This window comes from Orbicella faveolata, unplaced genomic scaffold (assembly GCF_042242905.1).
Source record: "Orbicella faveolata isolate gen_17 unplaced genomic scaffold, um_ofav_v1 contig_13, whole genome shotgun sequence".
Lineage (NCBI taxonomy): Eukaryota > Metazoa > Cnidaria > Anthozoa > Scleractinia > Merulinidae > Orbicella > Orbicella faveolata.
In genome coordinates this window covers 32,892,078-32,917,130 of record NW_028301540.1, presented here as the reverse complement: position 1 = coordinate 32,917,130, position 25,053 = coordinate 32,892,078, and the positions used below count along the sequence as shown (strand labels likewise).

The 25,053-nt window shown below is 39.7% G+C and overlaps 1 protein-coding gene across 1 annotated transcript; it reads left to right on the top strand.

Annotated features, from left to right (window-relative positions):
- Positions 1-256: 256 nt before the first annotated feature.
- On the top strand, positions 257-19,303 carry LOC110049993 (uncharacterized). Its single transcript, XM_089285584.1, has 26 exons — positions 257-379; positions 1,504-1,729; positions 4,422-4,475; positions 5,072-5,188; positions 6,381-6,500; positions 6,817-6,933; positions 7,204-7,326; positions 7,563-7,676; positions 8,489-8,605; positions 8,917-9,030; positions 9,683-10,008; positions 10,341-10,479; positions 10,760-11,085; positions 11,449-11,587; positions 11,868-12,193; positions 12,557-12,695; positions 12,976-13,301; positions 13,665-13,803; positions 14,084-14,409; positions 14,773-14,911; positions 15,192-15,517; positions 15,881-16,019; positions 16,300-16,625; positions 17,579-17,717; positions 17,958-18,529; positions 18,724-19,303. The coding sequence occupies exons 2-25, from the start codon at positions 1,609-1,611 to the stop codon at positions 18,527-18,529; spliced, it is 4,824 nt and encodes a 1,607-aa protein (XP_089141710.1). The 5' UTR covers positions 257-379; positions 1,504-1,608; the 3' UTR covers positions 18,724-19,303.
- The last annotated feature ends 5,750 nt before the right edge of the window (positions 19,304-25,053 follow it).

Genomic DNA, 25,053 nt, shown 5'->3' with positions numbered 1-25,053 from the left:
TCGGAGAAAGAAGTATTTAGCAACAAGTGTAGCTTAAAAGATGAATCCTCTCGATAATTTTAAAGATATACTTTCATAGATTGGGGGAAAATTACCCTGCGGTCATTAGTAAAGACAAGATCTCTTAATTTATGATTCGATTTATTTATAATAACCACTCCTTGCTTTACGAGGAAATGATATTGGAAAGGGAAATTAAATGTTGATAACATGTGTAGAAACTTCGTTGGAGGGGGTCCTCCCAGAAACTTTTTGTCGGGAGCAGGGGGTTTCAGTCTGAAAACGCATCAAATGTTTCCGTCGACACTACTCCGGAGGAACTTAAAAACGCAACAATCACCGGTAATTTTGGATTTGTGTTTCAGGAAATCTGGGTCAGGTAAATAACATGATAGTCGTGACGCCATCGCTTCCGAAAGGCTCCGTTTTCAAAATGTTTTCCGCACACACTAGAACGCAGAGCCGTCGTTGAAAGAAACGTCTTTACACAGCGGGTTGCAGTGCAGGCCTCCATGCATTTTGTGTTGAGTTACACGCGTTAGTATGGAATCAGTACACCCCCTAGTAAACTTGGTTCTGTGTGTTCTACATCAAGACAAAACCATAAACTACGCAGCTGTGTTTATGTTATCTATCATTGTATTCTTCCCGAATTCTTCCAGAATTTCACAGCGATATTACGCCTAGTTCACACTAGCGCCATAACGACATAACGACTTAACGAAAAAAAAACTGATCTTTTCCTGTCTTTCCGTCTCTTCATGTCGATGTACACATTATCGCCATAAACGATTAAGTTTATGTCGCTGGTGAGAATCAGCCCTTACAATATTATTTTACCGAAGTTTTTATGATAATTGACCGTCGTGATCAGGCGGTCGAGACATAAATAAACGAGATTGCAAATTTCATTAACTGTCATTAGGAGTGAGGCTTAATTTCGAATAATAGTCATTGAAAGGTCTTTCGAGCACATTGTTCAGTTCATTACAGAAACGAAGCGAGTCAATGCACCGAATGTTTTTGCGTCTCTGTGTATAATTAAGTAAACTACCAGTTGGTATTGTTTCCTTCGTTGTTCTTTACAAAAGAAAATAACAGGTAGAATTGTCTTGGTATTTATGTTAGGGCTGACTTGACGCTCAGATTATTCTGAAGACCGATTTGTTTACGACGGCCAATATGATCAGTACTAACATATCTGAATGTATTAACGACCGCAAAATATCATTTATATATTGGTATCCCTTTCAGAACAGTGATGCATGCGAATCGAATGAACAGGCTATATTGCTTAAGAGAAGTCGTCCATGACCTCAGAATGCACTGGTATCATTCTCAAATCTGAAGACTTTTAGCTTCATTCTTTTTTTGCTGCTTTGATTTTTGAACTCACTGATTAAAATAGATCATCGTTGTGTCCATCTTCCCTTTTTTGATCTTTTCAGTGCATTGTAAGTGTTTAATTTAAGTGTGTAAGTGTTCTTCCATTGTTCTCATTAGGTGATTGAGGAAAGCAATGCGGAAAATCTGCCCAGTTGACGTAAGTTGATTCCTTTGATCATGAGCAAGGGAGGTTATGTGATAGCCATTTTCTCTGGTTGAATCATGGAGCTCCGTCTGCATGTTTCTAGCTTTGCTCTTTTAGCTTTTGTGATCTCTGTGAGTGGATCTGAACAGCGCACTGCTGCGAAAACTGGTCATACACGATCATACAGCTTTATTCACGGTACGTAAATATCTTTCTTGCTCCTCCTATTCTCTGTGTCTACTGGCAACATTAATTCAGGGACTAAGATGGCCGTCACAGAATTGCTCTCTCATAAGAAATCTATCAAAATTAGCCTGTGCCTGGCTTTCAGAGTTCATTTCGAGGGAAGCACTGAGCAAGGAAATAAGGAAGGGCTAAATTTTCTTGGGTGCCCTTGTTCGTCGTTTTAGCTCTGATTGCCTCTGTTTTTCAACAGTTCAATTTTGGTCATGAGAGTGGACAACGAAATTTTTTCAGTTGTCAGTTCAGAATTAGTCCTACTTTTTAGGATCAGGTAGCTGCCAATGCGGTTCGCAGGCAATTTCGCGACATAAGTCATAGCTACATTGCTGTATCAGAGCTATCGCCAGGGCTATAGTGTCGCCAATCGATTTTTTTTCAAGATTTTTATCTCTTACGTGTAGCTGTAAAAAGGTTTAACAACTGTCATGTTTCGTAAACATTCGGTAATAATCGATCGTATGGCCTACTTTTCTCTGCACGTGAAAGCTGAAGCTGTTTGTTTTGTGCGTTTACTTTTTCCTCGTTGAGAATATTGACCGGTAGATTTTATATCAGTACTAGTTCAACCAACCATAAATATGCTTTGAACTTAATGAAATAGTATAACGCTGTTTACTTCAAGTTTGGTTTATAGAAAACCTTACAGCCTAAAATATTTTGCTCATGTCTCTTTCTCTAAAGATTGCAGCTGTGTGTGATAGCTTGTCTAGTTGTTCTGAACGAGGCAATGTCAATTATTGTTTGTCAATATTATGCCATCACGTTATATGCTTCTGGTTATACTCATTGATAGCAATCTTATCAAAGAATGAAGCGCAGCCAGGATGAGACATAATCAAAATTACACACGATAAAAACCCTCGCTGGCTAAAATATGTCAAAAAAGAACACAAGCTTTCGGCTGTCAATCTGCAGCCTTCGACGGAGGAAAAATGGAATGCAAATTGAGAAAGTGCCGATTATAATTGGTGTTATGTAGGCGAAACTAGCCGGTGTTTTGAAACTCGTAAGAAATAACATATCAGGAATGTCAAAGCACATGCTAATGGTCAAACATTGCAAAACATGCGTAGTCATTGGACCATCGCATAGATTTTGATAATTCTAGTGTCATCGACAAAAGCTCTTTTGGCATTAGAAAAACTTTGGAAGCTTGGCACACCTCTGCTACCAAGCATGCTGACAATAATTCTAAGCCGATTCCAAACCAGTATAGTATTCTTTTTAAACAATAGTCACGTAATTTACACATTTTTCCTTCGCTTTTGTTCCTCTTATTATTTTTATCTCGCCTTTTCTTGCATATATTTCATCATTTTGCATCCCAGTGTTTATCTGTCGAAAGCTGCAGACTGACAGCCGAAAGCTCATATTCTTTTCTGACATTTTTTAGCCAGCGAACGCTTTTATGGTAATTTTGATACCAATCTCATAACCAAAATAGAAATCAATCGCCTTAGTCACGTAAAGCCAAGTAACTCATAACCAGGTCACGCATAGCAGCAGTATACGGATGAATAACGGTCTGATATTGACTCAAGTAACACTAATGCCAGATAAAACGCGGTCATAAGCCGAAGGCATAGGTCGCAGTGTTAGAGAGCTTTTATCCGCCACCCGTTTAGATGAGGGTCTACATGGGGTCCTGAACTAATGCGGGGCTTTATCTGTAGAGAATTGTCAACATTTTAACAGTCAGATAAGAATGACGCGTTTTTAAAAACTGGCAGCTGAGATCTGGTTCCTGCAAAATTTGCTGATAGCTGATAAGTAGCCTAAAATTTATAGGCTCTGTCCACACGAGGCCGGAGGAATTTGAAAACGCAGGTTTCACTCTGAAAACGCATCAAATGTTTTCCGTCCAGACTATGCTGGAGGAATTTAAAAACGGAACATAACAATCACAGTCAACAATCATTTTAGATTTGTGTCTGGGAAAAACCGTCAGGAAAAACACATGATTATCGCGAAGCTATCGTTTTTCGTCCACACGAAAACGAGAAGCCGGAGTTATCAAATTCCTCGGGCTAAAAGAATGTTTCCGAAAAGCTTCGTTTTCATAACGGATTATTGTTGACGGTGGGCGTAACCGCGTGCTGCGTTTTCAAATTTTTACGGTGAAGTGTGGACGATGCCTTAACTCATAACTGTGATTCAAACTTCCCCATCCAGGCCGCACAGATTTGCTTGTGTCGCCTCTTAATTAAAGAAAAAACCTAAGATAGCGTTGCCCTCTTAATAAATTAATAGAGAATAAACGAAAATGGCACTCTCGCTGGCGTTGCTGACATAGCAAGGCAAACCCCGAGAAAAAAATTGGGAGTAGGTTGAAAGGTAAGTCGAGCCCCTGGCGTGGTTCTGCAAATACTTAAGAATTTCCCTAAACTCCATATAAAGAAAAAGAGACCCTTTTCCATCATCTCTTTTCGAAAGTAGAGTCAACAGTTGCAAAATACAATGGCAGTTAGTGATATATACGGGGTTCACATAACTTCAATGCAAAGCGGCTATACATGCAGGCAATCATCGTGCGGACTTTGTTGCATTTTCTGTTTTTATCGTTATCTGTCTTTCAAATTGCTAAATATCGATTAAGTTATAACATCTTTCGGTTAATTACCCAACAACACATCTTTTCTTATCGCAGATGAACCACTTCGATTCGGGTCCCTTAAGCGTGCAGATCCCGACCTCATAGAGGGTGAGTGAACAGATCAACGGTCTATTGTTAATTAGGAATAGTACTACGTATATACGTTCCTATCGACTGAAATGAGAACAGGGGCCCGTTTCCCGAAAGCCCCGGAACATCTTCGGGCCCAAAAAGCCATTTTTAGTAATCTGTATCTAAAACCAGAGAGATGTATACACCTGAAACTTCTTGTATGAAGGGAACCTCTGTTCATTTTAATAATCTGTGAATAAAACAGCCCGTAAAAATAAGGCTTGAGATTTTACTATGGTTTTCTGGTACGAAACCTTTTCTGAACCTTCGCGATCCGGGCTCCTGGTCCGTTTTCATAATCTAGCACCACTAAAAAAGCTGAAACTGGGACTGGGAGCACAGAAACTGGGACCACAGATGTTAAGCAATATTACAGTTTCTCAAGTTAAATGCGTCTTTCGAACTAGCAATTCAGAAATACTGAAAAAAAAAACACTTCAGCTCATATTTCCTTCAAGTCGTCTCATGAGTAGTAGTAGAATATTACACTGAGAAAAATTTCTTAACTATATATCTTCACCTTCTTTTGCTGAATGTTAACTTCTCAATGCTGTATTACATGCGTACAAAAGAAAAAGACGAGGGATGTGACAGTGATCCGTGTATGTACGGTGGAACATGTATTGACACCAAACGTGGATTCAAGTGTAGCTGTCGACCGGGATTTCGCGGAAAACGCTGTGATTGTGGTGAGTTAAAGGCTATTTGCGATTTTAGTTACAACGTTATTAAATTAAGGGGAAAAACCAAAGCAAATCCTCGTTTGATGAGGACCCAACATTTCGGGTCCTCTATTTAACAATTAGATTATTCGAATTCGCTCTCGATTTCTATGAGGTGATAGTTGATGAGGCCGAAGGCCGAATCAACTATCACCTCATAGAAATCGAGAGCGAGAATTCTTACCAAAATTTATTCCAAATAACGGTTTCCAATTATTTCTTGACGTATTATTAAACTTTGCGCCTGAAAAAGATCGCTCGGATTGAATCGGATTGAAGTTGTGTGTGTGCGCGCATTAGTTTTTCAATAATGTCAACTTTTTTAAAAGTCAAGAAACCCTAAATGTCCTTCGTTTAGACTTCTCAGGAATTTAATGATCCATTTGCATCAAAATTTTCCTTCAAAACTATGGAAAAACGAAAAAAACGTCGCCATTTCCTAGACGTCGACCTCCAGCCACTGCACACTAATGGCTGATAGTGTTCAATGGCTCAGCCAATCAGACTACAGCATCTGCATTAGTATACTAGAGGAATTCTACTAAGTGTAATTAGAATGAACCGTGAGCAGTCCACAGTCATTACTCCGGAGCAAAAACGTGAGTAGCTTGGGAGAATTCAAACGTCTATGTATATACGCAGGGGAAAGATTACAGCACTTGTTCTGATTGGACAATAAGTTCTTTCAAGTGAAATTGAGTAGTGCCCGCGTGCACTTTATTTTACAGACCTGCTTTAATTTTGTAAATGTTAAAAATGTAAGGCCGATCTATTTTTGGGCGAGCTGATATAATTACTCGAGCACTATGTCCATTTGTTTGGATGAAAACCAAAATCGTAGACCACGGTTGATGCTAAAATTCCAATAACTGTAGAAAATAGGATTTTCTATTTACCTGCTACCCAATTCGATTATTCCCCATCTCGCCGCCGTTGTTAAGGGACCAGTTGAGGCGCCCAATTGGACTGTTGAGTTGTCCAATCAGACGAAAATTTTTACGAACACCTGAGAAGTGCGGACGAAATTTGCTGCTTGATAAATTTTCTGCTTATGCAATCATAAACCTTTTCCATGCAAGCAATTATTTTTCTTTTGAATATGAATCCTCGAAGGGTTTGTTAGAACCTCTCCAACAATAAAAAGTTCATTGATTTTCAGTTGTCAAGGAATGTAAAAACGAAAATCCATGTGAGCATAATTCGACCTGTATCGATCTTGGAGAAGACCAGTATGAATGCAAATGCCGTTGCGGTTTTAGAGGGGAACATTGTGAATATGGTGAGTAAAAATATTTTCAGCTTGTCAAAGGACACAGCAAACTGAAGAAACAAACAAGCAAATAGTAAGTTATACGTTAATACTGATGTAGTTATGTAGTTATAAAAAACACCTTATTGAAAGATTTCTCCCAGTTAATTGTAGGGGTTTGTACACGCTGCACACAAATTGTGTCACTTCTCATTGAATGAATCTAACAATAAAATCTGGTGCCATCGAGCACATAGATCACGTTGATATCAGATACTGATAGCCTTCCCCCGAAAACAACCTTAGTATTAACAAGCTGACTTCTTAACATACCCCTCGAATCTAGACATCGATGAATGCGCCAGTGGTTTGGCATGCGATAACGGGGCTACTTGCATCAACACTATTGGCAGTTACAAATGTGAATGCAGACCAGGATTTGAAGGGCGAAGGTGTTGTGATGGTAAGTAGTTTAGACCGAAATGTATGCATGAGAACAGCTGCATAACTGCGTAACAGAAGCTGAAATAGCAGCGAAAAGTAGCAAAGTAAGCAATGAAAAGAAAATATATAATAAGGCAAAGTCACTACTGTCACGTTTGCAATGCACATGGATTGTGGTTTGTTAAAGACGACTTAACTTTCAGACTTTCCTTACAGTATTTGTCTCAATTCTTATTGATTCCGGGTCTATTTCGATCCATTCTTTAAATAATCCTTTTTATTGTTTTAGATATAGACGAGTGTGGTTTCTTACACTACTATCCGTGTGAAAACGGCGGGTCTTGTTACAACACCTATGGTAGCTACAGATGCGCATGTACCATGGGCTTTGTTGGAAAACAGTGTGAACAAGGTAAAGAGTTCGCTTTTTTGTGGTTACGCAACGTATATATATGGTGGTATCGAGGCCCGTATTGCATACATGTAAATATCACCCTTTATGATGTCAGGGTAAAGCAGTAATAACCATCCTTCGAATAATGATGATACAGCTCCTTATTTGAACAATGCTCGGCCCAATCCTTTTTATGATGGTTCCAATTCCAATATTTTTTAATTAAAATCGTCATTCTTTCTTTCGATTTCTAGATTTAGATGAATGTTCTTACAATCCCTGTAAGAATGGCGCCACATGCATCAACACTAAAGGAAGCTATCGATGCTCATGCACAGACGCCTACGAGGGAAAGCGTTGCGACCAAGGTAATACACTAAAATTGTCAAGGCAGTTCATTAAGTTGACCTTCAGCGACGAGGAGAGTGCAACCGGCATGGTTCGAGACTAGTTAAGACTCGCTGTAGAGTATGTTGAAGCGTGGTGGCTAGTGGGTTGGAATCTGGATCGAGCTGTTCTGGTTCGAGCCCTTACGGCCGCGGTCATTGTGTTAGGCAAGAACGTTTGCTCTTGCAGTGCCTCTCTCCACTCAGAGGGGAGGGGGGGAGGGCATAACCCTGCGAAGGACTAGCATTCCATCAAGGGGGGAGTAAAAATACTCCTAGTGGATTAATGATTCAAAAAGTGGGTTTATCTCCAGCTGTATATATGGACCATTGGATTTCAACCATTCTGCTGTAAAGTTTAGGCAAACATGGCTTCAATATAAAGTTCAAGCTAGGATGTACGAGTCAAAACAAACGGACAGCAATTCAAACTTTGACTTTACCCCATGTGCAATGCCTAGTGGCCCAGAGTAGGAAATGATCCTGTGCAATCCATTTTCAACGCGAGTTATGCGCTGAAATTAGGCTGTAAAGTCGGGCAGCTTGATTTGTTATCTGGGAATAGTTGAAAAGTTGTATAGTTGCGTTTAGAGCATTGATGAAGACGGGTTATGACAGTGATAGAGAAAAAATGCGTTGCTGGCGACAGCAACTTCAACTACGCAGCGTACATCCTATAACGAAGAAATAGCAATGCTTGTCAATAGCTTCGAACCACAAAAACCGAGAGAAAGCTTCATAAGGTAACAGCAATGATAAGCCATTAGTCTCCGAAACAATTTTCTTCTCCATAGATGCAGATGAATGTGTCAAAAACAACCCATGTCAGAATGGAGCAACGTGTACCAACTTACCTGGAGATTATCAGTGTTCTTGTCCAAATGGCTTTGAAGGGAAAAACTGCGACGAAGGTAACTCACAAATCACGTGGTTTATCTTAGATATCCATCTAGGTTGATTTACCTATTACTCTTACCACCTTGCTGATAGAGGACGAATCAAATTCAGATAGAAAGAGTATAAGATCTTTGCAGTTAAATATCATCTACTAAGGTAGTTACATTTTAGGATAATTTAATTGAATTTAGTTTCCAGGGGGAGAATGTCCGAATTGATCAATGGAAAAGATAAATTCGACTTTTAAAATCTTTCGGACTTATTTTCAGCTTCCTGAGTATTCTTGTGTCGGTCTGTAATTGGGAATCTTTTCTCGTATTTCCAGATATCAACGAATGTCATTCCAACCCCTGTCTGAATGGTGGTACCTGCATGAACTTAATAGGCACATTTCAATGTCTCTGCGGATACAATTCCACTGGAGCACTTTGCGACCAAAGTAAGTTGACCTCTTTATAAATACTGCAAACACCAGTACATGGGGGCTTTCCATTCGATAAAAATTCAGCTTCGCATTTCCGGCAATTCCATGCAATGGCGAATAGAGCAGCATTTTCTAGAATTTCCGCAAAAGAGGAAAACACCGCAGGGTATACCCAAATGTTTGAAAATTTCTTACCGTGAATATCCGTTCCAGTTTTGCTGCCGGAAAATCCTGTATTGTTCGGTTGAACGGTTCGCTATTCAGGAATTCCACAACTTTTGTATTTTGCGGTTGTTTTGAGAGATCTTTTATTTCGAAAGTTGCGGAATTTTGGGTACAATATAAATGGAAAGCGCCCCATGACGACTGTGATGTAAACAAAGGCAATGTTTATATGTAAATCACCATTTAAGAAGACCTAGGGTTGAGTAAGTTTAAATGTTTACCATATTATTGGTATTTTAGGGTTGGCGACACTCTTAATGTTAATGATATTAGTAATGTTGTCAACAATCCATTCTTCAAGCGATGCCAAATAAAATGGCAGAGATAAAATAAGACAACTTTTCGCACTGGTTCCTTTGGAACGCAAAATTACGGCGGTATGGCATTGCCAATTAATTATCCAATGCACTGTTGGCAACTGTTCGTTTTACCAATTATGCAGCATGTACATCGCCTCTTGGCATGGAGAGTGGCCTTATCAAAGATGTACAAATCACCGCCTCTTCACAATACGATGGCAATCATGCCGCAATCCAGGCAAGGTTAAACTTTCAGGCAGGTGGAGGTAGAGCAGGAGGATGGTCATCTCGAACAAATAATGTCAAACAATGGATTCAAGTCGATCTTGCTAGTTACACAAAAGTATCACAAATAGTAACACAAGGAAGAAACGCATTTAACCAGTGGGTAACCAAATACAAGCTGCAGTACAGCGATGATGGAGTCAACTTTCACTTCTACAAATTACCAGGTCACGATTCTCCTAAGGTACTGTATAAAACATTTGTTTATCTCATTATTTTCTATTTTATTCACAACATAGTTAAGCTATATTATATGTCTCACTACTTATTTAGTGACATGGATGCATCATCACAACATGCAAGTTAACGTTTTTCAGCAGTGCGGGGAAGACTTACTTGGCAAACGACGAAGTTCTTTGAAATAAAAAAATTTAATAAACCTAATCACATTGAAAGATTGTCAAACAGGCTTTATTCCTAATTGCCGTCCAGATATCTAATTATTTTTCCGCATTCACGTCATTGAACATTTTCATGTACCCCAAGTTATGAAATTATTTATTGACTGAATTTCAGGAATTCCATGCAAATCAAGACAGCGACACACCTGTATCCCACCAACTCAGCCCACCCATCTCAGCCCGCTACATACGACTTCGGCCAACAGTGTGGCACAATCATATTTCAATGAGAATGGAGCTTTATGGCTGTCCAGGTATCTCAATGATTACTCATTAAGTACTTCCACGTATAGAAACAGTATGAATTTGCATCCCTTCCTCTACAAAGTCTCAGGATGGGGAGATTAGCAGGATACAGAGAGAAGACTGGCTTATCATGAATTCATTTTGGTAGCTGCCAGCGGGTAATAGGATTTTCGTACAAAGTCGTAAAAAACAAATCTAATCTTTTATTTCGTAAGCCAAGTATTTGTTTGTACAAGAACTATTTTCGGTCGCTTTCAGTGATATGGTTGTTTTTGTTTCAAAACACAGCGTGCCTGAAACCCCTGGGGATGGAAAGTGGTCTCATCGAAGATTCTCAAATCACCGCCTCTTCACAATTCGATGACAATCATGCAGCAATCCAGGGTAGGCTGAACTTCCTGGCTGCTGGAGCTAAAGCAGGAGGATGGTCATCTCGAACAAATGATGCCAAACAATGGATTGAAGTCGATCTTGTTAGTTATACCAAAGTAACACAGATAGTGACACAAGGAAGAAACGCATTTAACCAGTGGGTAACCAAATACAAGCTGCAATACAGCGATGATGGAGTCAACTTTCACTTTTATCAACTACCAGGCCAAAATTCACCTGAGGTATTAAACATTTCTTTATCTTGTAATTGTCTATCTTCTTGACTATATAGTTAACCTATAATAGAGGGCTGACAACTAGTTCAGCGACATGGCTGCAAACCAGTATGTCGCATTTACATTTTGTGTGAAAAATAGAGCTAACACGGCATGCATGTTGCTCTTATTAGGGCATTGGGGTGCAGACTTTCTCAGTAACCGAGAAGGTTATGTGACATAGAAAGTATGTGATCCAATTAACTGCCTCAAGCGTTTAACAAACAGTAGTGCTTCCTTTTGGACCTTGGAATACTTAATTCTTCTTCTAAGTCGCTGGAAATGTTCTAGTACACTCATTTATGCAATTGTTCATTGACTGAATTTCAGGAATTCCATGCAAATCAAGACAGCGACACACCTGTATCCCACCAACTCAGCCCACCCATCTCAGCCCGCTACATACGACTTCGGCCAACAGTGTGGCACAATCATATTTCAATGAGAATGGAGCTTTATGGCTGTCCAGGTATCTCAATGATTACTCATTAAGTACTTCCACGTATAGAAACAGTATGAATTTGCATCCCTTCCTCTACAAAGTCTCAGGATGGGGAGATTAGCAGGATACAGAGAGAAGACTGGCTTATCATGAATTCATTTTGGTAGCTGCCAGCGGGTAATAGGATTTTCGTACAAAGTCGTAAAAAACAAATCTAATCTTTTATTTCGTAAGCCAAGTATTTGTTTGTACAAGAACTATTTTCGGTCGCTTTCAGTGATATGGTTGTTTTTGTTTCAAAACACAGCGTGCCTGAAACCCCTGGGGATGGAAAGTGGTCTCATCGAAGATTCTCAAATCACCGCCTCTTCACAATTCGATGACAATCATGCAGCAATCCAGGGTAGGCTGAACTTCCTGGCTGCTGGAGCTAAAGCAGGAGGATGGTCATCTCGAACAAATGATGCCAAACAATGGATTGAAGTCGATCTTGTTAGTTATACCAAAGTAACACAGATAGTGACACAAGGAAGAAACGCATTTAACCAGTGGGTAACCAAATACAAGCTGCAATACAGCGATGATGGAGTCAACTTCCACTTTTATCAACTACCAGGCCAAAATTCACCTGAGGTATTAAACATTTCTTTATCTTGTAATTGTCTATCTTCTTGACTATATAGTTAACCTATAATAGAGGGCTGACAACTAGTTCAGCGACATGGCTGCAAACCAGTATGTCGCATTTACATTTTGTGTGAAAAATAGAGCTAACACGGCATGCATGTTGCTCTTATTAGGGCATTGGGGTGCAGACTTTCTCAGTAACCGAGAAGGTTATGTGACATAGAAAGTATGTGATCCAATTAACTGCCTCAAGCGTTTAACAAACAGTAGTGCTTCCTTTTGGACCTTGGAATACTTAATTCTTCTTCTAAGTCGCTGGAAATGTTCTAGTACACTCATTTATGCAATTGTTCATTGACTGAATTTCAGGAATTCCATGCAAATCAAGACAGCGACACACCTGTATCCCACCAACTCAGCCCACCCATCTCAGCCCGCTACATACGACTTCGGCCAACAGTGTGGCACAATCATATTTCAATGAGAATGGAGCTTTATGGCTGTCCAGGTATCTCAATGATTACTCATTAAGTACTTCCACGTATAGAAACAGTATGAATTTGCATCCCTTCCTCTACAAAGTCTCAGGATGGGGAGATTAGCAGGATACAGAGAGAAGACTGGCTTATCATGAATTCATTTTGGTAGCTGCCAGCGGGTAATAGGATTTTCGTACAAAGTCGTAAAAAACAAATCTAATCTTTTATTTCGTAAGCCAAGTATTTGTTTGTACAAGAACTATTTTCGGTCGCTTTCAGTGATATGGTTGTTTTTGTTTCAAAACACAGCGTGCCTGAAACCCCTGGGGATGGAAAGTGGTCTCATCGAAGATTCTCAAATCACCGCCTCTTCACAATTCGATGACAATCATGCAGCAATCCAGGGTAGGCTGAACTTCCTGGCTGCTGGAGCTAAAGCAGGAGGATGGTCATCTCGAACAAATGATGCCAAACAATGGATTGAAGTCGATCTTGTTAGTTATACCAAAGTAACACAGATAGTGACACAAGGAAGAAACGCATTTAACCAGTGGGTAACCAAATACAAGCTGCAATACAGCGATGATGGAGTCAACTTCCACTTTTATCAACTACCAGGCCAAAATTCACCTGAGGTATTAAACATTTCTTTATCTTGTAATTGTCTATCTTCTTGACTATATAGTTAACCTATAATAGAGGGCTGACAACTAGTTCAGCGACATGGCTGCAAACCAGTATGTCGCATTTACATTTTGTGTGAAAAATAGAGCTAACACGGCATGCATGTTGCTCTTATTAGGGCATTGGGGTGCAGACTTTCTCAGTAACCGAGAAGGTTATGTGACATAGAAAGTATGTGATCCAATTAACTGCCTCAAGCGTTTAACAAACAGTAGTGCTTCCTTTTGGACCTTGGAATACTTAATTCTTCTTCTAAGTCGCTGGAAATGTTCTAGTACACTCATTTATGCAATTGTTCATTGACTGAATTTCAGGAATTCCATGCAAATCAAGACAGCGACACACCTGTATCCCACCAACTCAGCCCACCCATCTCAGCCCGCTACATACGACTTCGGCCAACAGTGTGGCACAATCATATTTCAATGAGAATGGAGCTTTATGGCTGTCCAGGTATCTCAATGATTACTCATTAAGTACTTCCACGTATAGAAACAGTATGAATTTGCATCCCTTCCTCTACAAAGTCTCAGGATGGGGAGATTAGCAGGATACAGAGAGAAGACTGGCTTATCATGAATTCATTTTGGTAGCTGCCAGCGTGTAATAGGATTTTCGTACAAAGTCGTAAAAAACAAATCTAATCTTTTATTTCGTAAGCCAAGTATTTGTTTGTACAAGAACTATTTTCGGTCGCTTTCAGTGATATGGTTGTTTTTGTTTCAAAACACAGCGTGCCTGAAACCCCTGGGGATGGAAAGTGGTCTCATCGAAGATTCTCAAATCACCGCCTCTTCACAATTCGATGACAATCATGCAGCAATCCAGGGTAGGCTGAACTTCCTGGCTGCTGGAGCTAAAGCAGGAGGATGGTCATCTCGAACAAATGATGCCAAACAATGGATTGAAGTCGATCTTGTTAGTTATACCAAAGTAACACAGATAGTGACACAAGGAAGAAACGCATTTAACCAGTGGGTAACCAAATACAAGCTGCAATACAGCGATGATGGAGTCAACTTCCACTTTTATCAACTACCAGGCCAAAATTCACCTGAGGTATTAAACATTTCTTTATCTTGTAATTGTCTATCTTCTTGACTATATAGTTAACCTATAATAGAGGGCTGACAACTAGTTCAGCGACATGGCTGCAAACCAGTATGTCGCATTTACATTTTGTGTGAAAAATAGAGCTAACACGGCATGCATGTTGCTCTTATTAGGGCATTGGGGTGCAGACTTTCTCAGTAACCGAGAAGGTTATGTGACATAGAAAGTATGTGATCCAATTAACTGCCTCAAGCGTTTAACAAACAGTAGTGCTTCCTTTTGGACCTTGGAATACTTAATTCTTCTTCTAAGTCGCTGGAAATGTTCTAGTACACTCATTTATGCAATTGTTCATTGACTGAATTTCAGGAATTCCATGCAAATCAAGACAGCGACACACCTGTATCCCACCAACTCAGCCCACCCATCTCAGCCCGCTACATACGACTTCGGCCAACAGTGTGGCACAATCATATTTCAATGAGAATGGAGCTTTATGGCTGTCCAGGTATCTCAATGATTACTCATTAAGTACTTCCACGTATAGAAACAGTATGAATTTGCATCCCTTCCTCTACAAAGTCTCAGGATGGGGAGATTAGCAGGATACAGAGAGAAGACAGGCTTATCATGAATTCATTTTGGTAGCTGCCAGCGGGTAATAGGATTTTCGTACAAAGTCGTAAAAAACAAATCTAATCTTTTATTTCGTAAGCCAAGTATTTGTTTGTACAAGAACTATTTTCGGTCGCTTTCAGTGATATGGTTGTTTTTGTTTCAAAACACAGCGTGCCTGAAACCCCTGGGGATGGAAAGTGGTCTCATCGAAGATTCTCAAATCACCGCCTCTTCACAATTCGATGACAATCATGCAGCAATCCAGGGTAGGCTGAACTTCCTGGCTGCTGGAGCTAAAGCAGGAGGATGGTCATCTCGAACAAATGATGCCAAACAATGGATTGAAGTCGATCTTGTTAGTTATACCAAAGTAACACAGATAGTGACACAAGGAAGAAACGCATTTAACCAGTGGGTAACCAAATACAAGCTGCAATACAGCGATGATGGAGTCAACTTCCACTTTTATCAACTACCAGGCCAAAATTCACCTGAGGTATTAAACATTTCTTTATCTTGTAATTGTCTATCTTCTTGACTATATAGTTAACCTATAATAGAGGGCTGACAACTAGTTCAGCGACATGGCTGCAAACCAGTATGTCGCATTTACATTTTGTGTGAAAAATAGAGCTAACACGGCATGCATGTTGCTCTTATTAGGGCATTGGGGTGCAGACTTTCTCAGTAACCGAGAAGGTTATGTGACATAGAAAGTATGTGATCCAATTAACTGTCTCAAGCGTTTAACAAACAGTAGTGCTTCCTTTTGGACCTTGGAATACTTAATTCTTCTTCTAAGTCGCTGGAAATGTTCTAGTACACTCATTTATGCAATTGTTCATTGACTGAATTTCAGGAATTCCATGCAAATCAAGACAGCGACACACCTGTATCCCACCAACTCAGCCCACCCATCTCAGCCCGCTACATACGACTTCGGCCAACAGTGTGGCACAATCATATTTCAATGAGAATGGAGCTTTATGGCTGTCCAGGTATCTCAATGATTACTCATTAAGTACTTCCACGTATAGAAACAGTATGAATTTGCATCCCTTCCTCTACAAAGTCTCAGGATGGGGAGATTAGCAGGATACAGAGAGAAGACTGGCTTATCATGAATTCATTTTGGTAGCTGCCAGCGTGTAATAGGATTTTCGTACAAAGTCGTAAAAAACAAATCTAATCTTTTATTTCGTAAGCCAAGTATTTGTTTGTACAAGAACTATTTTCGGTCGCTTTCAGTGATATGGTTGTTTTTGTTTCAAAACACAGCGTGCCTGAAACCCCTGGGGATGGAAAGTGGTCTCATCGAAGATTCTCAAATCACCGCCTCTTCACAATTCGATGACAATCATGCCGCAGTCCAGGGTAGGCTGCACTTCCTGGCAGGTGGAGGCAAAGCAGGAGGATGGTCATCTCGAACAAATGATGCCAATCAATGGATTGAAGTCGATCTTGATAGTTACACCAAAGTAACACAGATAGTGACACAAGGAAGAAACGCATTTAACCAGTGGGTAACCAAATACAAGCTGCAATACAGTGGAGACGGAATCACCTTCTACTATTATCAGCCACCAGGCCATAGTTCACCCAAGGTATTGCTATAATAACGCTAATACTGTATACAGTCCATGCATAGCGACCATTATCTCCTTGAAGAGAGTTTAAGACGTGAACTGACATACTGGAAAACCCACTGCTGTTTTAGGAAGCAAATGCAACAACCAAACCAGCTGGAAGTTGGACTCCAGCAACTCTGTGCGCGCATGAATGTTGTTTTCATGATCAAGGCGTCCTGTATACAGTATATGAAAGAAATTAATACAGAATATAAAAGAAATTAATAGTTTTGAGAAGACTCTTTTTAAAAATATGTTTGATAAGAAATAATTGAATTTTTAATTTAAATTGTTATTGTAAATAAGTTTTTTAATTTCCAGCATTTTTTAATAGTTAGTTTATTGTGACTGAAAAGCCCTGTTAAAGGGAGTTCCAATAAAGTATGTATGTATGTGTGTATGTATGTATGTGTGTATGTATATATGTATGTATGTATGTATGTATGTATGTATGTATGTATGTATGTATCCTGCCCTTTAGGCCCTCTTTGATCCAAGTAAATAGATGTACAGCGTAAGGAGTAGAATTGTTCGGCTAAAATAATTCAATTGCTTGAAATATAGCCTTTGGCTGCTGATACTACTTTGTACAGGGGGCAGCTACACTATTTGTCGCCTAACGCCACTTACTAAGAAAACGTAGTTTAAAGATGCTCGCACTCAGGAGAAGCCATGTAGCGAGGCTTAGAGATGACTGATTGATTATTTTCCTGTTACTTCGGTCTGGAACTGCGTTATTATCCTATTTTATATTAAAATAACGTTTCTTTTCTTTATCTGTTATGCACGGGTAAACCGCAAAAACACGACATTTTTACTTCTTGCGGCGGCTTGCGAGTTCTTGCGCAACTTCTTGCGCGTGCATTATTCTTGGGCTGTACTGTATTATTACCAATGAGTAACATGCCAGCTTTGGGTTTTGTCTCTAGGTGTTCGATGCAAATCATGATAGCGACACTCCTGTGCCCCACCAGTTAAGTCCTGCAATCAGCACACGCTACGTAAGAGTTAACCCAACAGCTTGGCACAATCACATATCAATGAGAATGGAGCTCTATGGGTGTGAAGGTATTATTTATTCAAATTCAAAAATGGTTAGTAAGCTGTGCCGGATTCGAATCGATAGGTCATAGCTCAAAAGGTCGAAAAATGTTATCAAGAAAACATGGTATCACAAAAATTGTCGAGTGTAACAATTAAAATCAATGACCCAAAGGTCTCCTCGAGCCATAGAATCTGCCAGATTTCATCGTGAATACAAGAATTTGTTGTAGTTGATTAGTATTTGTTAACATTTCTCCGATTTAGAGAATGTCTTGTCCATAAACATTTGTGAGAACTTCAAAGCAAGTATCGCGTGCCTAAACGGAGGAGTCATCAAGATCGTGGATGCGTCTTATGGAAGGCATGACGGACAGACATGTCCCCATCCGAGTATCCAAACCACCAACTGCCATGCCGGGAGTTCTCTTGCTGTTGTGCAGAGCAGTTGTGACAACCAGGCCAGCTGTGAGCTAGATTCAAGCAACTCTGTGTTCGGGGATCCATGTGTTGGAACATTCAAATATCTACAGGTCCAATACCAGTGCATTCGTGTTCCAGCCGTTACCATTTGTGAAGGCAACAAAGCCGCCATAAGCTGCAACGATGGAAGGAAAATCAGCGTGCTGGAAGCTTCATACGGCAGACATGACGGTCAAACATGTCCCCATCCAAGTATTCTCACCACCAACTGTAATGCTGGAAATTCCCTTGGTATTGTGCAGGGCAATTGCAACGACCAAGCCAGCTGCGAGCTGGATTCCAGCAATTCAGTGTTTGGTGATCCATGTTTCGGAACATACAAATATCTTGAAGTCAAATATCGGTGCATTCGCTAGGTGAGTAGAAAAAAATTGCTCGTTCGCAGTAGCCAATTCCTATTTTCGGTGCGGTAAATTAGGACGTGAATTCGTTTTATCGTAAACGGGGAATTTTATCGAGAGAGAGGCTATACCTTGTTACTAGATTACTCCGAGCTACAAGCAAAGTATAATACGTCCGTACTAAAGGGAAAATCTATTTTAATTTGCAGATCAATTCCCGCAACTGAATAATGACAGGAGGCAGGACACAAGCAAGTCTTATAGATTAAATAGTGCACATGAATAACATCCGAACCTACACTCGACAAGTAGTAGATCACGCCATTGTTAATTATTAAGTATAAATCATTGTATTGCCATGTTAGAATAATGCCTAGGCCACAATGAAAGTAATAAGTCTGTTGCAGTAGACAGGAGCTGTATATCAATGTTAATGACACACTGCTGTTACAACAGGACAATAGATATCCGCGTTATTAGCCCAGGATGGATTGTAATCCCATCCAGAAAGCCTGAAGAGTTATTTACTTGTCAGTTTCATGGTGAGTAAGTAGACCTGGGTATTCTTTCACGAGGAATTATAACCGGTAACCTATTAAGTTCTTTTTTTCAGCGATATATTTAAGAGCACTTGAAAAATTTAGAAAGTTCGTGGTTTCCGGCTGTATTTTTGTATCAAACATGAGTTTGGCCGGCCTCGTTATTTGTTACAATTGTAGACTAACTGCCAATTTTGTCCAAAGATAATTCATTTATTCACTTAAAAATAAAGAAAAGGTTTTCAAAGTGTGCCGGAGGTTGTTAATAAAGTTGTTGTTCCCAAGGAAACAGATAAACAGCCAAGGGACGAATAGTGAACCCCAGCCATAGATCTTTGCATTAAAGGAGCTATGCCAAGTTTTGCACATCTTCAAACGTATAGACTTAATTTTTCAAGTTCCTCGTTTTTGTGGTTACTGGAAGCCAGTAACCGTACTGTCATCGGATCCGTTAGTAAGTAAGTAAGATAGTACGTGACTTTTCACATCTCACCAAGCGAGCTCGAAAATACCTCGAGATTTGCTCGAGTTATTCTGATCGATTTTCACCTTTAAAACGCGAGTATTGATGAAAATAACAACTTTTACTGTTCAAAATTGGCGCCGTTTAAATTGATATCACTATTGGAGTGAGAAAATTGCGAATTTACTAGCAGAAGCATAGCGTTACGGGAACGTTATGGAGCATTACGAATGACTACGATCTCTAAACCTGACCGCACGAAGAACATTACAGACTCGTTTTCCCACGGTCTTCGACTTGACGCGACATCCTTTGGATAATCACATATGTTGGTGAGTAGCCGCAATGTTTTCTCAGTATTCTACCTTTCTTTCTCATATAACCAAGGCACAACTTTCACCGAATGTGCCAAAGTATTTTTCTCGAAGAATCCTGCGGGATTTTGAGCGGTTTTCGAAAGGTTTTGAATGGAAATACGATTGTTACGTGCCTTGAAAGCATCATCTATTGAGAAAATAAATGCTCATTCTCAAATTGTGTTTTCTCATACTACCCGGAATTAGATGTTATGTTTGTTTCATTATAAATACTTCATTATAAATACTTAAAAATTCAAATTGAAATATCTACCTAAGTCAGGATTCCTCGATAGGGTCATAAGAAGCTCTGCTGGCAAAACGCCATCCGAACCAGATAAGATCTCTTCATACGGAATACTATTAAAATACTGACAGATCAGGAATGTTTGCTTTATAAAAGATTATACAAAGATAATTTCAGCGTCGTCTGTCCACCATCGTTTAAGCTTAATAGGATAAGATTTCCACCATCTCTAAAGGATGTCATTGATTTTATGAAAAGCTTTTATGTAGATCGAGTAATTGACGTCACCGTCCTACACGAAAAAGCATTTTGTCTTTGGCTACTCGACGGGCTAGCGAAAGTTTACCGCGTCCACTGCCGTTCCCGTCCTGGCCTTCCCATCCTTGCATCGTAAAGTGGTACCTAATACTGCGCACAGTTATGCAGAGAACATATGTGTTGAGCATTTACATTTGAAAACAAATATTTTACAATAAAACTAAACTCTGCAACTCTTTTTTGTACCATTGTGGTTATTCACTATCCAGTAACCACAGGTCCTCTCAGCGGGCTTTTGTTAATTTGTGTTAGTCGTCTTCATCCTTAACCATCCTTGTTCCTTTATGGTTTAAAATTATCTCTTTGGCTTTTTAACAGCTTAGTAAGAGATTATGATAGATCTGATAGTATCTTGGTAAACTATTATTTTCAAGTTTCTTTCCATTTAAAGGTACTTTTGTGCGTGGCCAAAATAACTGACTGAGGCCCGTTCCAAACGCCGCTCCATTCATGCGCCGAACCTAACTGATGAGTTAAGTATGGCAGAGGAGCGGCGTTTGAATCAGTTTGGTTCGGCAGGTTAAGGTAATTCCCCTGAAATAAAACTGTCAATAGATTTTCGTTCAAACTTTGTCCACTGAATATTTATCATATGAGAACTTTAATTATAAAATAAAAACGGGGGGTGCCCATGCTCGTTAAGGAGCAGTGAGGCATTGAAAACGTCCCATTTTAGCATTATTTAATGCTTATTACAAGAACCCATTCCAAGTTATTGTATACTCTTTGTGAGCCCGGACTCATGAAAACACGCCTCAAACTACAGTCAATACTTGTGCCGGAAACAAATAAACTTTTTAAGTTTGATTTTGACAGACAGCTGAATCCTTGTTAAAATATTGGAACCAAATCGTTTGCCACGGCTATCAACCTGCAAAATAGAAAAGACTACAGTGCAGCTGCTATTTTCCTTATTTATTCAATTTTCAACAATAGAAATCAGATCAGTCTTTTCTCATACAAAGCTAATGATTAGTTGATTAAAATGACTGGAAAAAAATTTGGGGTGCCCGAGCTCGGTAGTGAGCTATAGCATTTTTTTCAACTGACAGAACTCAATGTCAAGGCAAATCCGCTATGTTTTCAATGTGCACGTGCATGAGCGCGCGCGAATGACGCCATAAATTATGCGCAGTAAGGATGCGCAATGCAAATGTGAGGAATCACCTTAAGTTTGGTGCGGTAAACAACATTAAATTCGGCAGGGTCTGTCGCACTATGCGACGTTGGAGCGGCAGCTGATTCATACGGCGTTCTCCTCATGTGTCGAACCTAATGCATAGATTACTGTAATTTATTTTTCATATAACGGGACTCGTGATTGGCTCAAAATTGAGTGGCGTGACCAGTCATGCATGAAGCTCAAAGTCGTCGCTAAAAAATAAAGACAACAAAATACCAGTATGCCTTCGATTTATGAGAAACGGGACTGTGTAAGCGAGTTTTTTTGGCGCAAATTCATTTTTTGCTTTTTCTTCGTGATAATAGCCCAGCTTACTTTAGACTTCCCTTTAACAAGTCGATTTAACCGGGAGAAAACCTGTCTAAATACAGACACTGAACCTTGAGTTTGAATTTGCTTCCCTAAATATTGCTATAACAGCATGATAACAGCGAAATGTTAGTCACAGCTTTTCTATTTGGACAGAGCTCGTGAATTCAGAACGCATATTTTCTCGTCGAAAATTGTTACCATCGGCTTCCCGAATTAAGTTCGACGCAAGTACACCGTCTGAACCAGCCGTCGCTCCAAAGTCGCTCTAAAGTCGAACTTAATCAAGTTTGGTTCGGCACATGAGCGGAGTGGCGTTTGGACCGGGCGTGAGCTCCCTTAGATGCCTGCAGAACTTGCTTTTAATTTGATTTCCTATATTTGGAAAGCTTTACCATAAATTCGTCCTGTATTCGCCTTAAACTGCTTGAAACTGACGCTTCACGGGTACTCACATCGATCCATTCAGAGAAAAAGCTTAAAATACTCTTAAAAAATGCAAATAACAAGCGCACCAAAACAGTCTTTTAAACAAATATAAGCACAGCGCTCAATTTCGTAATCTAAGGTATTTATTACATGACTGAGAAAATTCCTTTTTTGTAATTGGTTGAGAGCAGGCAAATTTTGGGGAAATTTTTAATTTACACTGCAGTGCAAATTAACGGACACGCGTTCCTAACTTTCTCAGTCATAGAATAATAACTAATCGAGTGAAAACTCGCTCTATTTAATAATTATTTCAAATTGCTACATAAAGGCTGGAGCAATTCTGGGAAAATTCTACAATATGACTCGCAGTCTAAATCCCTCATTACACTCGCTTTCATACGATGCCAAACGCTAAACCAGCGCAAGCACAAGCGTAAGCACAAACGCAAGCAATAGGGATGACCCAAGCGAAAACGAAATTCGACGCAAACACAAGCACAAGCAAAATCATCCGAACGTTCCAAGCTGTTCAGGTGCGAGGTAGTCTGGATACAGTGTTTTCATTGCTCAAATGTTCAAATGTTCAAATGTTGTTGTTTATAGTGGGCAATGTGCTTAGCTACACCTAGCTAGTTCACAGACATGCCACTTAAACTGAAAGAAACAAATATATCAACTAAACATAATAGGCTTAAAAATCCCAACTGGCAGGAGGCAGACCAGTTTGCTACTTACAAGCATGACCGAGGAGTTGACCTATGGTCTACCGAGAAACAACTCCAGCTTAGTGGTCAGAGCGGGACTTGAACCCGCGACTTCTGGATTTCAAGTCCGGCACCCTAACCAGTCGGCCACGCAACCTCCTATAAACATAATCAGGTGTGGTAAATATCTTTGTGTTTGTGTTATGCCTGAGCAGTATTTCGTTTTCACTTGTTGCAGCACAATCGCAAGCATAAGCGCAAGCACAAGAAAAAGGAATAATTTTGATCCTTGTGCTTATGCTTGCGCTTGTACTTATGCCTGCGTCAAGGCCGTTTTCACGGTGAAATAAGAATTATTGTGCTTGCGCTTGTGCTTGCGTCGTTAGTGGAAACCAGGCTTTAGAGTTGACCACATTATGTAAATCACATAAGACCCAGGATATCAACTACGTTTTTCTACAGGTTTTGACCTTTAAAATCAAAGAAACTAACTTCCCCATTATTTTGTCAGGTAGACGACTACTCTCCCACGGGCCTGTACTGGTCTCCATGGTTGCGCTTGTGCTGTTTATGATAACAAAACAAAGGAACAAAAATGGTTTCCTAATTTAACGATCTATACTTTTAATCTTTCAACACTGAACTCAGTAGCTGGGAGTTCAGGGTATATAGCAAAAAACAAAAAACAAAAAACAAAAACAGGAGTATTATTTCTATTATTAGGTTTTCCTTAAAGAAAATCGACGTTGAAGTTATAGTCGAACTTTCACTCCTGGGTTAGTCGACGCTGTTTTATCCTGGTAGGCTTCAGCTACACACCATATTTCACAGTAATAGTAAATCTTTGTTACGCCTTGCATACAAAGTGTTTTCTTTTTCACATATATAGCTGAGCTGGACGAAGACTGTAGGTGAAAAGGTATTTGAATTGATACTTGATCAAATTTTAATAAGCTTTTCATATGGGTAACCCTTCTCAAAAACACTTGGATTAATCAACCGTTGATTACGTTTGTTTGAGATATTTTTGAAGACCTTTTCAAAACCGTGAACTCTCTGCCCTTTTATATCCCTGCAGCGTGAAAAAGCTATCCCTACCAGGTGCAGTGGCCTCGTAAGTCCTGCTATAGAGAGTAGGTCTACGAGTACTGTTCCGAGTGCTGATCAATAGCATGCCATTGGTATAACTCAGTTGCCTGTCAGTTTTCGTGTCGATATTTCAGAATACCCATAGTCCAAGCAGTCAGGTTACTGACACTTGTTTGCATGTATGCTCTACCCACTGTCATGAGCAATTTAAGAAAAACTAACTAAAGTTAGTTACTAGACAGTCAGCGCTCATCATAAACTAACAATCGATGTTTACGCTTCAAAAATTTTTCACTAAGTACGTACATTGTTATACGAATGAAAGCAATCAAACGTTGCATAAATACACTGTATATATATGCCCTGCATGTCTCATGCATGTAACCAAGCCTTCGTTTATTTGTCAAAATGAACATTCAGTAAAAATAAACTCTTCTGATTGAATCTCAACAAGAGATTCCAAAACGTTAACGCTGAAAACGTTATATGAAACCGTTTCTTCCAGTTCTAGAGGCGCCTCATGTTCTGCCCCAATTATTTTTCCTCATTTTATTATAATCACGTCAGGTTTGAAAAGCTGTTCCAGAGGGGTAATTGTAAAAATACAATAGAAGGCATTAAGCCGACATTTTTTCCGCTTTACCATTGGGAACGTGTGCACAAAACAATGGTTTGATTCTGTATATAGAGTGCGGGAAACGTGTGCAACGAGTCACGATTGGTTTTGGTTTCACTTCTGATTGGATGACAAAGTGGCCTGAGTTTTTTAGCCAATCGTGTAGCGTAGTAAGTGCAAAACTAATTACTTTTCGACAATCAAATGAAGACCACTTTAACACTCCATTGAGTAAACAAGTACCATTAAAAATTCGAGAGTTTTCTTCAGGGGTGGACCACTT

What these genes read in the sequence shown, in the direction of transcription:
- LOC110049993 (XM_089285584.1), top strand. Translation starts at nt 1,609, where the DNA reads ATGGAGCTCCGTCTGCATGTTTCTAGCTTTGCTCTTTTAGCTTTTGTG. An exon ending in AGGGGAACATTGTGAATATG is followed by an intron (nt 6,501 to 6,816) that starts GTGAGTAAAAAT and finishes CCTCGAATCTAG; the next exon opens with ACATCGATGAATGCGCCAGT. An exon ending in GGGAAAGCGTTGCGACCAAG is followed by an intron (nt 7,677 to 8,488) that starts GTAATACACTAA and finishes TCTTCTCCATAG; the next exon opens with ATGCAGATGAATGTGTCAAA.